This window comes from Oncorhynchus mykiss, chromosome 1 (genome assembly GCF_013265735.2).
Source record: "Oncorhynchus mykiss isolate Arlee chromosome 1, USDA_OmykA_1.1, whole genome shotgun sequence".
NCBI lineage: Eukaryota > Metazoa > Chordata > Actinopteri > Salmoniformes > Salmonidae > Oncorhynchus > Oncorhynchus mykiss.
The window spans coordinates 29,248,916-29,264,953 of NC_048565.1; the positions used below are offsets into that span (position 1 = coordinate 29,248,916).

A 16,038-nucleotide genomic window follows, 5' to 3' on the forward strand; every position below is an offset into this window, starting at 1 on the left:
TGTCACATCACTTTTCCTCTTCGTTCGTCTTCCCACATTTCATTGCTGATTACAGTTGTCAACTGAGAATTTTGGAACAGCAATGCCTGAGATGTGCACTTCATAGGATGAATGGTGGAGCCATGAAGGAAAAGTAGTTGGAGAAAGTTTTCTATGAGAGCAGAATTAGCACCCCCAGCTCGTCACTAGCAATGAGAGAGAATCTGAAAAGGTCAAGGTTTTCAGCCAGGCTCATAGTCAGGTGAAAAATCCTAATATAATTTCTGTGTGGGTTATTATAATAACCTTATCAAAGGCTGCAAAAAGATGGAGAAATAGATGCATTTTAAGTTTAGAGTTTAGAATAGTTTAGTCATTTTCTTGTTTCCATATTTGCAGTTGAATGTTTGGTAGAGAATAATAGTAACACACTAGTAACTTGTGGTACTCAAAAGAAGTTTGTTTCACATGATTTACTGTGGATACCACTTTTGCTGTCACCGTGATTTGCATGAATTAGACAGTACATTAACTGAACATAATCATTACACCACCGTAATTCTTGAGGAACCCATAGAATGGTGTCTGTGTGTGTGGGTTTCTTTGCGAGCCATAGGAAAACACTACCTATAGACTAGCCCACGTGAACTCAAAGGTGCTTGTGGTTTTCCACTGAGAGGGGTGTCAACCCAAAGGCCCACGCCTTAGCAAGGTCTTAACTCTGCGGTGTAGGCTACTGACAATCATGACACAAGCAGCTTGTTCTCGCTGCATCTAAGATATTAGTCGATGATCAAAATGTCGCTCATTGTACATTAGTATGAAGCACAGTATGTGGGCATGTTTGACATGGTATTTTACTCTCTGATAAGAGAATACAGTACAGAAACCATTTAGACATCCTACAGTATCTCCAGTCAGTGAAAGGATACAGAGAGTATACTAGAATAGGGAACACTCCTCTTTGAGAGCAGCTGGCTCTGCGGGGGCGATGCGGGCTGATCCAGGTCTCTGTGCTTCTCTGGGTGAAATGAAGCAGGAGCCTGGGTCAGCGCAGCGCTGTGGCCCTGCTACTCCACTCAGCACACTGATGGCTAGCCCAGCCAGGTGGAACAAAGTCCCAGCCCACCAGTTCAGTTCACTCACCCAGGGTTAGCTGCCTGCTTCCTGCTGAAAGGTGACATCTCCCTCTCTCCATGGCTTAGCTTAGCAGACACACTCATCTGCGAAAACGTTGTCAATTTGTTAATTATTTCCCCACATGACAGTCAGTGCTTTCCAGACGGTTAAACAAACAAACAAGTAAACAAGCAAGCAACTCTGAGGAGGAGAGTGAGTCAAGGGAGGTCAATGTCAGGTGGTTTGGCTTGTCATACGCCGGCCCATTAACCTGCTCCAGGAGCTACTGTAGCCTACTGTACTATACATTGTTATAGTCAGGTCTGATGAGAACAGAGTGGGGACTGGTCCTCTGTGGACCAAGGATACAGAGATGGCACATACCCTTGTCTGCCCTCGTGGAGCGTATTGCCTCCACAGCACAAATAAACACTATGACATGCACTAAAGCAATGGATAGAGAGACTGCTCTCCAGCAGGACTCATATATATCCATATGTCAAAGGTCATTAACTTAACATGTTCTAAGACTTGCAACTCATGCATTTAAAGGAAATGTTATTCTGGTGTTTGGTTTTGTCATCATGTCCAAACCTGACATGTGGAAAGGGCCTGTGTGTCTCTCAGAGTTATAATGGACCTGTGTAATTACCTGTAGTGTGGAACATTTGAAATTCATTTTTCACAGTTGAAGTGACCCCCTGGCTCAGTTGAGACAGAGAAGCTATACAACTCATAAGATTATGTTGCATTATGCCATTTTAAATGAGAGTAGGCACAAGCTGTGACCAATTAATGTTGAACAAAGCTAGCTCATCTGCCTAGCTCCTCTTAGTAGGTCAGTGAAATTGGTGGAAGTGAATACAGACACATTCACTCTGCTTTGGCCTGAAGCACAGCTTTCACTGGCATATCCATAGAATAGCTCTCACTGTACTGTAACTGAATGCACTTTACATGACGCACACTGTGAGGATGATAAGCTTGCATAAATGCTATCGAGGAGGTGTTTCACATAAACAACATTACAGAACCGCTTGTACAGTCTCAAAGTACACTGCCTGTAAAATATACCAATGGAAGAACATCTGCATTCCTTGTTTCCCTGTTTGTCTGGATGAGGTTCTACAATGAACAGGGTCATAGCATACATTACTGCATAGGCAATAAAGTAGTGCTACATAATGACATGTGTATTGGGTACAGGCAACCACAGATACAGAGCTGAAGAGATGCAGGACAGAAAGTCTGCAGAGAGGGTTAGGTTTCAGTACCCCTGGAGTGATGCATGACCTACAGTCCCATCTGTGGGCTCGTGTTACAGGCAGAGTGATGCAGGGGCAGGGAGGGACCGCTGTCCGTACCGTACATGGAGTCAGGAGCTAATGTAATGTATGGATCCCTGTTCCCAACGCCCTGATTCAGCTTACCTAACCGCTACATGACTTTACACTGCCTGACCTCTGGTCTGCTAACCAATCACACCAGCCTCATATCCTCACTGTAGTTGTCCTAAAGGGATACACTTATAACTTCTGTATTATGAGAGATGGAGATAGGAAAGTGTCTTATTATTAGTTCTGAAACTGTGCTGCTGCAGCCTGACCCCTATCCAACCAGTAAGAACACCCCCAGGCTGCTGCTCAACATCATTTCCAATTCTGTTTAATCACCCTCTTTTATACATGCATACTAAATATGTGTGGATGTATCTATGCATAATTTCTGAATTTGAATAGTATTTTTTTAAACCTGATTTTGTTCTGTGTGTAACTGATGATGATGGTCACTGTCTCCTCAGGTTACCTTCACGAAGAGGAAGTTTGGGCTAATGAAGAAGGCCTATGAGCTCAGCGTTCTATGTGACTGTGAGATAGCCCTGATCATATTCAACAGCTCAAACAAACTCTTTCAGTATGCGAGCACAGATATGGACAAGGTCCTGCTCAAATACACTGAGTACAACGAGCCCCACGAGAGCAGAACCAACTCCGACATTGTCGAGGTGAGTTGCTTTTACATTTTCACTGTATCAGGGCAGGAAACCATGCATATGCTTATGCAGAAAAAAATACAATGTTTGGGCTTTGAAGACTGAAGGGTTTGTAACAGTTTCCTTCTAGCTACCAGTCAGATAGGGCAAGGGACATCTGCAGCCTATGATAAGTTGAGCTTCAGTTCAGTCCAGCAACCGACAAGACAAATCTACCGCTGCACAGGCGTGCACTCAGTAGCTGTCCAAACAGCATGGAAACTCTGTTTCCCCCAGATACTATACTGTCTATACCTGCATGGATGAATCCCATAATCATTATACCACTGTTTAAGACAAAAAGCCTATACTTTACTCAGATGTTAGGTTTAATTACATAGCATTATGTAATGAACATACTTTCGAGATTCCTATTGGCTCTGAGAGTGTTGGAGAGAATTCCAGCAGCACTTGGTCTCCCTGGCAGCTAGTGTCCCTCTACATGCCCAAACACTCACAGAAGAAGAAGAAGCCGCTTGTTATGCCAGCCTATCAAATTTGTCGGCCAAGAGTATCACTGCAAAGAAAATGGGGGAGATTGTGGATCCATCGGGATCCAAATCCCTCCCACTGACGCACTTTGTTTTTCAACCTATTCAGAATCTGTTTTCTGAAGCTAGTGTCTTCACTTTTGACTAAATGAAAAACAAACACATTCAGGCCCAGTTTAAAATTCATGATAATAACAATAAATGTGCTTTATTTGTTTTGCAAGCCAATATTTAAAGTAGACACAGACTAGGTCTTGTGTTTCAAGTTTTGACTGAGGTGTTTTCATTAAACAGGACAGACATTTCCCTGGTTTCTGCACTGCTAGCGGCATCGTAATACACTTGTGTTTTCACTGGCAGACTTCACTCAAACATACCTTATTATTAATCTGTCCAACAGAGACACTTCATGAGTTGAAAGAGCATGATGAATACACCAATTCCAAGAATCCCACATAAAAAAAAATTAAAAAATTAACTTAAAGAAATTAGTCAAATTGCATAAAAGGAGTCAGCTGTGCCAGGTATATTTTGTTCATGTTACTGCTGCTATTGAATTACCTGCTTGGCAGAGCTGCAAAACAGTGCTCTGGCATCCAGCAGTCTAAGCCCTCTATCAGGGGTCCTATGCCCTCTCTCTCTGAGCTGAGATGGGTCTCACCTGCATTCAAATAAATGGACACACTCCCTTATGTAACAGTGATACCATGTTTGTTTTCTGTTGTGACTTGAGAGTCCTTGTACTTATCAAGTACAACAACTGATTCTTGTAGATGGAAGAGGATTCATTGTTTGCTATTTATTACATGTTTCCTTTTTGTAGAGATACCCATAGAGATTCTACAGTATGGTAGTGTATGTGTCTATTGCTACAGTACTGTATATTGTTGATGTACGTGTCAGCTGTATCTTGTAATTGGCATGTACTGTACTCAGTACGGCACACAGTGTCATCTCTAGGGAGCACTGCCAATGGTCCATCACTAACTCAAGTGTAGTACATGCTGGTGGGGATCTGTCCATTTCCCACGTAGCCCCTCTAGCCATCTGCAAGGATACTGCCCTGCTCTTGCTGCACGAATGAAAGACGAGAACAATGCAGCGTTGTCCCTGCTCACTCGGCCAGCATCTGTGCAGATATGTGCAAATCCCTCTAGCCCTGCTGGCTATGTGGCCAAGGTTCAGAAGTGAAGAAGCAGAGCAGAAGTAACCAGGCTTGTCCAGGCTCCACTTTTGAACATTTCCACACAAGCCACCATTCACTGGTCCAAAAAGTGCTGCGGCACAAGAGCAAACGTCAGAGCCGTGTGTCATTCACTGAGCTCAGTGTCTGCTGTGGGCTTATCTGATATAGCCCAGGCTGTTGGCTGCATCTTGTTGTGGAGTGTTCTTATAGAGAAAGCCAGACAGCCTCTTCAATAAAAGACAAAGGATATCCTTTTATTCTCGCAGAGCACAGAGATTGCCGATAGATGTCTGCACTTTTAAACATGATCTTTATCATTAGAACACGGACTACTCTTTTGAAAAGACATGATATGAATGTCTACCTGGTTGGCTGGCTGCTGCTTTCCTATTGGTGTAGTCAGTGTCATTGGGATATAGGATGACTGCACTCCTAATGAGCCATCTCTCTCTCTCTCTCTCTCCCTCCCTCTCTCTCTCTCTCTGTGTTGATGTGTCTCACATGGAGACACTTACCCTGACACTTATCTAAATGTATAAATTGCATTAAACGGATAATTGCCACACAAACAGTTATTTGCTCATCTGCCTCGCTTGAGAGACCAAGCAAATCCTTTCTGAGTTTTCATTGGGCAGCATACGGTCCAATTCCATGTGCGAAGCCAAATCAAAGGTCACATTCCTGCTCAGTAGTACCATCTATAGATAAAGGCTGGGCCTTGCAGTGTGGGAGAGCATTTGCCATGTTTCTCACAGATGGATGTATGCCTGGGGCACAGTTTGATAGCCCAGTGGAGAGCTATGGACTTTGTCTTAAACTTGGCTCTGCTGTAGATACCAGAACAGCAGGCTCAGAGAGCTGTGCTTGAGCATGAATGTGTGTCTGTGCATGTGTGTATGCGTGCGTCAATCAAATCAAAATTGATTTGTCACATGAGCCGAATACAAGTGTAGACCTTACCGTGAAATGTTACTTGCATGCCCTTAACCAACAGTGCAGTTCAAGTAGAGTTAAGAAAATATCTAAAGTAAAAAATAAAAAATAATAAAAAGTAACACAGTACCGAGGCTATATACAGGGGGTACCGGTACTGAGTCAGTGTGCGGGGGTGCAGGTTAGAGGTAATGTTTACATGTAGGTAGGGGTGAAGTGACTATGCATAGATAATAAACAGCAAGAAGCAGCAGTGTACAAAACAAATGGAGGGAGGGGTCAATGTGATAGTCTGGTGGCGATTTGATTAATTGTTCAGCAGTCTTATGGCTTGGGGTAGAAACTGTTAAGAAGCCTTTTGGTCCTAGACTTGGCGCTCCGGTACCGCTTGCCGTGCGGTAGTAGAGAAAACAGTCTATGACTTGGTTGACTGAAGTCTTGCCTCTGACACCTCTGACACTGGATTGCAGGAAGCTTGGCCCCAGTGATGTACTGGTCCGTACACACTACCCTCTGGAGGGCCTTACGGTCAGATGCCGAGCAGTTACCATATCAGGCGGTGATGCAACTGGTCAGGGTGCTCTCAATGGTGCAGCTGTAGAACTTTTTGAGCATCTCGGGACCATGCCAAATCTTTTCAGTTTCCTGAGGGGGAAAAGGTTTTGTCATGCCCTATTCACGACTGTCTTGGTGTGTTTGGACCATGATAGATCGTTGGTGGACACCAAGGAACTTGAAACTCTCGACCCGCTCCACTACAGCCCTCGTGATGTTAATGGGGTCTCGTGATTGAAATGGGTCTAGGGTATCTGGGAGGATGCTGTTGATGTGAGCCATGTGAGCCAGCCTTTCAAAGCACTTCATGGCAACCAGTGAAAATCCCTCCAGCTCTATATTATCCGTGTCGTCGTTCTGCCACGACTCGGTGAAACATATTTCAGTTCTTAATGTCCCGTTGGTAGGATAATCGTAATTGTAGGTCATACATTTTATTTTCCAATGATTTGCATGTTAGCAAGTAGAATAGATGACAATGGGAGTTTACTCGCGGATTCCCAAAAATACAGCCCGATCTGCGTCATCTTTTCCTCTGTCTTTTCTACTCGCAAATGATGGGGATCTGGGCCTGTTCCCGGGAGAGCAGTATATCTTTCTCGTCGGACTCGTTAAAGGAAAAACCTTCTTCCAGTTCGTGGTGAGTAATCCCAGTTCTGATGTCCAGAAGTTATTTTAGGTCATAAGAGACGGTAGACGCAACATTATGTACAAAATAAGTTTAAAAAATAAGTTACAAACAACAAAAAAAAACGAACAAAATAGCACAATTGGTTATGGCCGTGTAAAACATCTGCCATCCTCTTCGGCGCCATCTTAATATGTATGTGTGGGTGTGTGTGTGGTGGTCTGAACTCCAGCAACACTCCGGGCGACAACTGAACTATTGCATGAAATCTCCCTTTGTGGATCACGTCCACTTCTCCGTTTGATTAGAAGTGTCCCCGCTTCAATCTGATCCCACCTGCGTCTCGCCTTTTAAAGACCCGGCTTACAGAGCAGCCTTTTATTTACTGAGTAGCTATGCTGGATAGATTGATTCACCGGTTCCTTTCCTCAGAGGTTAGGTCAAGCTTGTCTGGGTCTGTAAGGGCTTTATAGCAAATATCTTGCCAGAGCAAACTCATTTTCCTGTGCTGAGTGAACATTTGTGCTGTGCTGTGCTGTGCTGAGAATACAATTTAGCTAATTTTATTTTCTTTACAAACAATTTGCAGTGGGCAACCTGTGAACCTTTTATCTGACTGATGTACAGAGGATACATCAAACCTTTTATCTGACTGATGTACAGAGGATACATCAAACCTTTTATCTGACTGATGTACAGAGGATACATCAAACCTTTTATCTGACTGATGTACGGAGGATACATCAAATGCAGGTCAACTTGAGCAAGATCACTGCGATAAAGAAACAGATCGACTCCAGCTTGCATACTGTATGTCAGACTACCCTGTATAATTAGACCATTGCTGTTCGTGTTGGGTGCTGTGGCAAAAGTCCTACAGTATAGTAGCTGTTGTTGCTTCTCTTATTGAATTTCATTTGTACCATAAATGAAAATGCTGCTGTAGGTAATTAAAATAATCAAATCATCCCTTCTCCTCTTCCTTCCCAACGGGAGATAATGAAATCTTCCTTTAGCTGTTTTATAACCTACCGTTATTCTGAGTACAGACAGCTCACTGTCTAGCTGAGAATCCTTAAAATCAGATATCAACTTCACAGGAACGATTTGGCGTCCATCTGTGCTTTTCTTTAAAACATCTCAACACAATTACTGTTTGCAGCTATGCTTGGATTAATCAAGTTTGCATTTAAATGAAATTGACATGGACTAAACACATTTAAAGTAATGTCATAAAATAGGGGATGTGGATATAATTGAATGGGATTATACAGCTGTAATAGTTTAAACACGAGTGGTAGACTACACTTTACTCCATTGGTATTTATTAGGATCCCCATTAGTCCATGATGGGAATAATGGCTTTAATCAAATTTGGAGCTGCAGTTTTACTCAAATACCATGCCTGGGCATGTAAAGAGCTGGACTACAATGGACATAAAAAGTTGACATTTTGCTTCTTCTCTTTTTGTCTTTTCCCATGCCCATCTTCTGGAGTAAACAAAGCTAGAGCAGTCATACGCAAATTCACCTTTATCTCCGACATTAGAGAGGCCGTATTTGTTAAATGTGGTTTTGGAAATAGAACAATGTTCCTCATTGTTGAGTGTTCTATAGATAAAGAGCTCATTCAGTGAAAGAAAATTAGCGTAAATATTACTTGCATCATCTCCATAGATTTATCAGTATTGTTACTTTCAATGATCATCTATTATTATGAATGGCACTCACTATTCAGAATAATAATCCAATAAGATATGTAAATCCTGACCATTTCATAATGTCAGGTCTATTGGGTCTGCTTTTCTCTCTTTACTCCACTACTTTCCATTTGAATCATTCCACTCTTTCACCACAAAGCCTGCTTATAGTAACCGCATTGGCAGTGGATCCTGAAATAAAGGCCTCTGACATATAGAAACGACTGTATTTTCTTTTTTAGAAAAGAGCGAGTGTATCCAGGGTTTGAGACAGGAGGTGTTTATGTTGTCAATCAAAGCCAGTACAGTGATTAAGACTCATCTCTGTCTTAATGAATGCAAATTGGCACATCTGCTATGGTGGGCTAACTGTCCAGACTGTTCAATTAGCCTGATTGATCAATTATCTTCCTCCCGGTGCTTCTGCGGAGGACGTGACAGGGAAGAAAATTGTCAGCACAGAAAGATCGACAGGAGGAGAGGGAAAGGAAGCCCTCTGTTCGAAACCCTTCACTCTACCGATCAAAATACGGATGCTTTATTTGATTAGGCAAAAATGATGATGGAATTTCTTTCATTTTATTATAGTGGAGCATTCAATTTAATGATGTAGTCCTCAAATAGACGTTGAATTGTGGAATTGAAAATCATGGAAATGTTCTGAGTACATTTCTGTGTAATGATATTAGATCTAAAAAAGAGGAAGAATCAAAAGACTTCTGTCTTGAGCACTTTGCCACTCGTAAGAGGCGGACCAGAGATCAGAGGATGGTTATCACCATGTAATAGATGCATTATATTACACATAAGTGGACTTGATAGGTTAATGGATGTCACTTTCAATCAAGATGAAGGGGTCATGATGTGTAATTACTTAAGTGAGTAATGAGTCAAATTTCAGGTCAGGTTGACACCGTGCGACAAAACAATTAGCAATCTCATTTACATGTTTATTGCTGGTGTTTTCTCCAATTCTCAATTGCTTGAGGAACAGCAGGAGGATATTTTGTGTCATATATAAATTGCTTAATCTGAGTCGGCACTTTACCTGATGAATTCCTTTCATTTGGACCAATGAATCATGTTTCTCAGGCAGTGGACACCAGGTCTCTTGCAACAACGTGACATGCTGTGTATTTATGCACAACACAACTACACTTCAGTGGCCCACATAATGCTGTAATTACATGATGGAAACCATTGTCCTTTCATTTTAGTGTCTTACTCCAGTTTGAAGTGACCCCACCAAGGCTTCCCACTAGTTCATACTCGTATAAACAACTGTTCCTCAAGTATAGGAAGTAATCATCAAAATGATTTGCCTTCTAGTGTGTTATCTTCCTGGAATATTATGAACATAGTCATGTTGGCTTAGTGAGTAAGCAGATTTAATGAACATCATAGCCCAGTGGTGAAGGCTCCCTCTGTGGAGTATCAGACACAGATTCAGGCCTGAGTGCTGTGTATCTCTAATTGTGACATTCCAAGATAATGGGGACAGTCACATGAGGCTCTGGCTGGCACAGAGAGAAGCTTTCACCACTGAATCCTCTCAAACATACCACTCCTCTAGAGGGGCTGGCTCTCTGGAACAGATAGAATGTAGTGCATACTATGAAGTCTGCTGTAAGCATGCACCTTACAGTATTTGTCTCAGTAAAACAAGAAAACGGTGATAAAATTACAAGCTTCAGTCTCAAATTGAATACTTAGTTTAATTTTCAAAGACATTTTGTGCGAGTCGTGAACAGTCAGCAATCACCATATTGTATGATCATGTGACAAAGTGTTGCGTCGTAGGAGAACATGGAGCTGCCGTGTGCTGAGGAGATTCTTCTGCCTTATAGTTACTGGCATCACACATGGATTATTGCACTTACCTCACGCTCCAGTGATGTTACTGACTCTCCCAATCCTGGATGATTAACCAAGTTTGAAAGATTAATCTAAAAGGGGTCAGGGGCCTAATTTATGTTTGATATGCACAGATGACAACACAAATGAAAAGTATTACATTTTAATTGGCAAGTGCTTAACTTAGCGACTTGACTTTGGGTTGGCCAGAAGCCAGAATCCCTCTGATCCACTAAAGCCTTGTTTGACATTTGAGATGGCTGAAGGGTACACATGGTTAGCTGCACTGGCTTGCCTGTGTAAGGTCGCTCTGAGGGAGAATCTAAAAGCCCACTTCCCCTGATTAAAGCATGTTTTTACTATACTTATTCTTATACCACTAAAAAAAACTCTCACTTTAACAGAGTACAATGTCCAATGCAATGTCCACACTATACATCAGGGTTACATACCACTGCCTGCAAAGTGATATAATCTGGCAAGATTTCAAAACCAATTGGGCATTTCAAAACCCATTGGGCAATACTCTCTTCCTCAGTTTAAACATCTATCTAACAAAGTCATTTAGACAGTCTCAGCAGCCTTTTTATCTTTATAGTGCCATGATTTAATTGTATATTTACTCATAAATTGTACTTTAACATATGTCGGGATTAGTTTGCATCATGGTCTCATTTCATTTCACTGATCATTGGCACCACTTGGTATCTGTTTTCTTCAGCAGTACCTTCTCATTCTTACTGCTATGCCGCTATAGCTCTCTCTGAGCACCCACAATATTAGAAGTAGATCTTAAGCTAAGACTAATGTCAGTTCTATTGACATATAATCATTGAATTAAAGTAGATTTAGGGCATTTAGGATTTATGAACTGCTGATCCCAATGTTAATTTTCCAGCAGCAAACCAAATGTGTACCTTTTGGTCTCTCAAGCTTTATTAAAATGACATTCATTTGCTTTTCCCTTCTTTTTCATAACCTATGAGACATCAAATAGTTTCTACCTATGCCCGGTTTGTATGTTTATTCCAATAGAGGGGGTTTGGTGTAGTGGAGTACTATTTATGGTGAGATAGTGTATTATATCTAATGCTCAGCTGAGGATCTGATAAGGTGTATTGGCTCATTATCTTTGAAGCCGTCTCTGTATTGATATATTTGTTGCAGCTGGATTCTCTATGGAATTGGTCTGTAATGAGTAGGATATGAATAGAAGTGTCCATTTATCCATGCATTCATACTATAAACTGAGGCTGTCAGTGTCTGGGATTATTCTCTGCATTTGTCACTGGAAATGTAACTGCACTGTGTGCAAGGGTCAGTCCTGAACCTGTTTGCTTGGGCTTATCTGTAATCATGTAATACAGAAAAAAAAAACATTTGATTTTGTTCTAATGCTCATATTAAAGTAATGGATTTGTTTTGAAAAACAAAGCAAATGGCTAGTTTCCTATTACTGTGCTGTGTGTATCCAGTTCAGTGTAGGTGTTGCTGTGCATTCCAGGAAAGGTCAGTGAAATTAACCTGTACTGTCAGTCTGCACTGTCAAAATAAACACATTATTATGAGCAGGCCAATGAGGCCATGGATATATCTGCGGGAAAGTGTAATGATGAACCACCTAAAAATAATCAAGGAATCACTAATGTATATATTGAAAGCAGAAAAATAAGTGTTTTTATTTAATCAGGGGAGCCCATTGAGAGCAGGGTCTCATTTTCTATGGTGACCTACAGGTTACAATTTTTAAAAACTACCATTTCAACACCATAATAAATGTTTACATTTAATCAAAACAAATGCAATTCTCATTTAACAAATTCAACATTAGACTTCTACACTGGCCTAGCAATAATAGCTCTAACCTCATAGCTGAGGATTATGTCGTGAGTGTTACTAGTGGCATATGTCTGTACATTCTGTCAAGTGTATAAAAGACAAGATAAAACACTGATCTACTTTTGTTGATTGTGTTTTTAGGAAATATGCTTGGCACTGCAATTCTCTTCTACCCAAGGCATTTCATCTGCTTCCACATGTGAATAGGGAGGTATGATATGTTGAGTCTGATTTCTAGTAACACACACTGTACTTTATTACTACATGATGAAAAAATGTCACACACACATAAAAACAAGTCAAGTTGTTAGTCAGGCTTTGTTGAACAAATGTTTCCGTCATTCTCTGAAGAGAAGCTAAAGTCCACTTTTCATATGTTTTGATATTGCTGGATACACTTTTCAGAATTGTCTTTGTAGTTCTAGATGACAGAACGTACCCTTTTCCCATGTACTGAGGTGCAGTACGCATTCTGGTTGAAAAGCCATAATTTGCCATGCTGAGTGTAGGAGTACTAATGGGGTTGTAGCCAGTCTCCTGCTGGGTTTCAAAGTTTATAGGACAAGGACTCCATTTCCTCTGGGCTTTCACTAGAAAAAGGGTCACCACTCTCTTTGGAGTTTTTTTGCATTCTATGAAAGCAACACTTGTGATCATTTTTATCCAAGTCTTTTATAGAACATCCTATTTCACACCACATTTATGAAACAAGCCGTGAATGGACTATAATTGTCTCTTTTTCCTCATGTTCACTATGGCTTGGTTGCTGTGGAAACTCATGTTAATGTTTCAGAAAAACAGGACATGGACAGTGAACAAATAAATCTTCCTCAGTTTATCACAACCAGAAGAGTCCCATTAAAGTGTGTGCATGTGTGTTAGCCCTTTGCCCCTGTTCTTCAAACAAAGCCCCTGCACTCTTCACTGCGATGGTTGTTACCAGGTTACAGTCAAGAGTTTTTTGTTTTCATGCTTCATTGACGTCAGAGCTTCTTTTCATCCTTCACTCTCAAGTGTGATATGTATTTTTCATTTCAAAACTAGGTCTTCTTGGAGAGGGTGAAAATAAAAGGAGAGAGAACAACAAAAGACCCCCAGCCATTGCAGTCCCTGTAAACATTACTCTCCAATGACACTAATGAGCCATGCTCTAATCTCAAGTGCTGGAGCACTGCACTGGCGGCTTTGTACAAAAAACACTAGCACTCATTCAGAAAGGAAACAAGAGAGATGACACGAGTACATGTTTTTTAAACTGAATGACAAATTACATTCTGGCTCTTTTTTTTTGTGAAATAAACATTTCCCTCTGCTGTTCATCTGAGTAGAATTTGTATTATGTTGATTCTTTCTCATGTACTTGTGTTAGAAGGCCCCATATGAATGAAATGTATTACTAGTGTTTCAGTGCTTTATGTTCCTAGGTGTGTACAGATGTGGGATATTCCCACTGATGATTTTTGCTGTTAATTAGTTAACACAAACACTCTTGTGTTAGATTAGAACTGGTTGGTGTCGGTGTAGTTCTCTTCTGGTTTCTTGCTGAACCCGGTCTTGAGATGAGAGAGACAGATCCTAACCTGTCCTTTGACTTGAATATTTTGATAACTTGGAAACTATTGATGTGTTTGTTTCTGACCATCTCTGTATTGTTTTAAAAATGCTTTCTCCTCCTCTTAAAAACGTCTGTCCCCACTCTCTGGCATCATTAACTCCACAACGGTTAGTAAATTTACAGATGCTATTAAATGCTCTACTACTGATCATGTTCTTTGTCATCACACATGATTTGTTGAACATTTTCAATGACATGTGTCAGGCTGCTTTAGACTCAGTGGCGCCAGTTAAAACTAAGAATAAACTGTTTGCCAGTCTCACCTTGGTTAACACACTCCTGCCTTAAAAAGTGAATTTAGAAAGCCTTAACGTAAATGGAAGGCCTGCAAACTTCAAGTAGTCTATGAGATAATGAAACATCTCCAACACTCAACTACATGGTTTAATGTAATTCAATAACACCAGGAATGAAGACCTTTACAGTAATAGAATTCTTTGCTTTCTACAGCATCTCATTGTTCTGGCAAATGTTTTCATATCTTGACTATGAATTACATGTTGCTGACATCATCCCATAAACACTTGAATGATTTCAACATTGCCATGATATATGATTCCTCGCTGTTTTACTTGATTCAAATGTCTTAAGTGATGTATTCTTTAGTTTCTAGAGGCATGCCACTGATTAGCTGGCACAGGCCTACCATGGCTTATGGTAAAACTCTTTGTAAAAGAAGGCCTAACTTGTAATGAAAAGTAATGCAATACATGTCGCTCAGCAGCAACATGCAACACCATGGTCATTTCATAACCACTTTACTTTGCGTTTATGTTAATGTAGGAAGAGCTACACATAGTCAGAATACATCGGAATACATCAAATAGGTCAGCCCTAATTTGGTTTGAACTACACACATTACCAAAAGTATGTGGACACCTGCTTGTCAACATCTCATTCTAAAATCATGTCCATTAATATGGAGTTGTTCCCCACTTTGCTGCTATAACAGCCTACACTCTTTTAGGAAGGAAGGCTTTCCACTAGATGTTGGAACGTAGCGGCGGGGACTTGCTTTCATTCAGCCACAAGAGCATTAGTGAGGTTGGGCACTGATGTTGGGAGATTAAGCCTGGCTCGCAGTCGGCATTCCAATTCATCCCAAAGCTGTTCGATGGGGTTGAGGTCAGGGCTCTGCAGGTCAGCCAAGTTCTTCCACACCGATCTCGACAAACCATTTCTATATGCACCTTGCTTTGTGCACGGGGGCATTGTCATGTGGAAACAGGAAAAGGCCTTCCCCAAACTGTTGCCAAAAACTTGGAAGCACAGAATTGTCTAGAATGTCATTGTATGCTGTAGTGTTAAGATTTACCTTCACTGGAACTAAGGGGCCTAGTCCAAACCATAAAAAACAGCCCCAGACCATTATTCCTCCTCCACCAAACTTTACAGTTGAAACAATGCATTTGGGCAGGTAGCGTTCTCCTGGCATCCGCCAAACCCAGATTTGTGTGTCAGACTGCCAGATGGTGAAATGTGATTCATCACTCAAGAGAACGCGTTTCCACTGCTCCAGAGTCCAATGGCGGCGAACTTTACACCACTCCAACTGATGCTTGGCATTGCGCCCGGTGATATCAGGCTTGTGTGCGGCTGCTCAGCCATGGAAACCCATTTCATGAAGCTCCCAACGAACAATTATTCTGCTTATGTTGCTTCCAGAGGCCGTTTGGAACTCAGTAGAGAGTGTTACAACAGACCATTTTTATGCTTTATGCTTCAGCACTCGGTAGTCCCGTTCTGTGAGCTTGTGTGGCCTACCACTTCACAGCTGAGCCATTGTTTCTCCGAATCCACTAATTTAAAGGGGTGTCCACATACTTTTGTATATAAACTCAGCAAAAAAAAGAAACCTATTTTCAGGACCCTGTCTTTCAAAGATAATTCATAAAAAATCCAAATAACTTCAGAGATCTTAAATGTAAAGGGTTTAAACACTGTTTCCCATGCTTGTTCATTGAACCATAAACAATTCATGAACGTGCACTTGTGGAACGGTCATTAAGACACTAACAGACGGTAGGCAATTAAGGTCACAGTTATGAAAACTTAGAGGTCTTTCTACTGGCTCTGAAGAACACCAAAAGAAAGATGCCCAGGATCC

The 16,038-nt window shown here is 41.2% G+C and overlaps 1 protein-coding gene across 6 annotated transcripts in view; it reads left to right on the plus strand.

The window, feature by feature from the left end:
• Positions 1–16,038, plus strand: part of mef2aa (myocyte enhancer factor 2aa) — a 127,585-nt gene that overhangs the window by 59,958 nt on the left and 51,589 nt on the right. For all 6 annotated transcript variants that reach the window (XM_036975371.1, XM_021598107.2, XM_021598130.2 and 3 more), the window contains exon 4: positions 2,900–3,103. In XM_036975371.1, the coding sequence (XP_036831266.1) occupies positions 2,900–3,103 (204 nt within the window). The remainder of the gene's footprint in view (positions 1–2,899; positions 3,104–16,038) is intronic.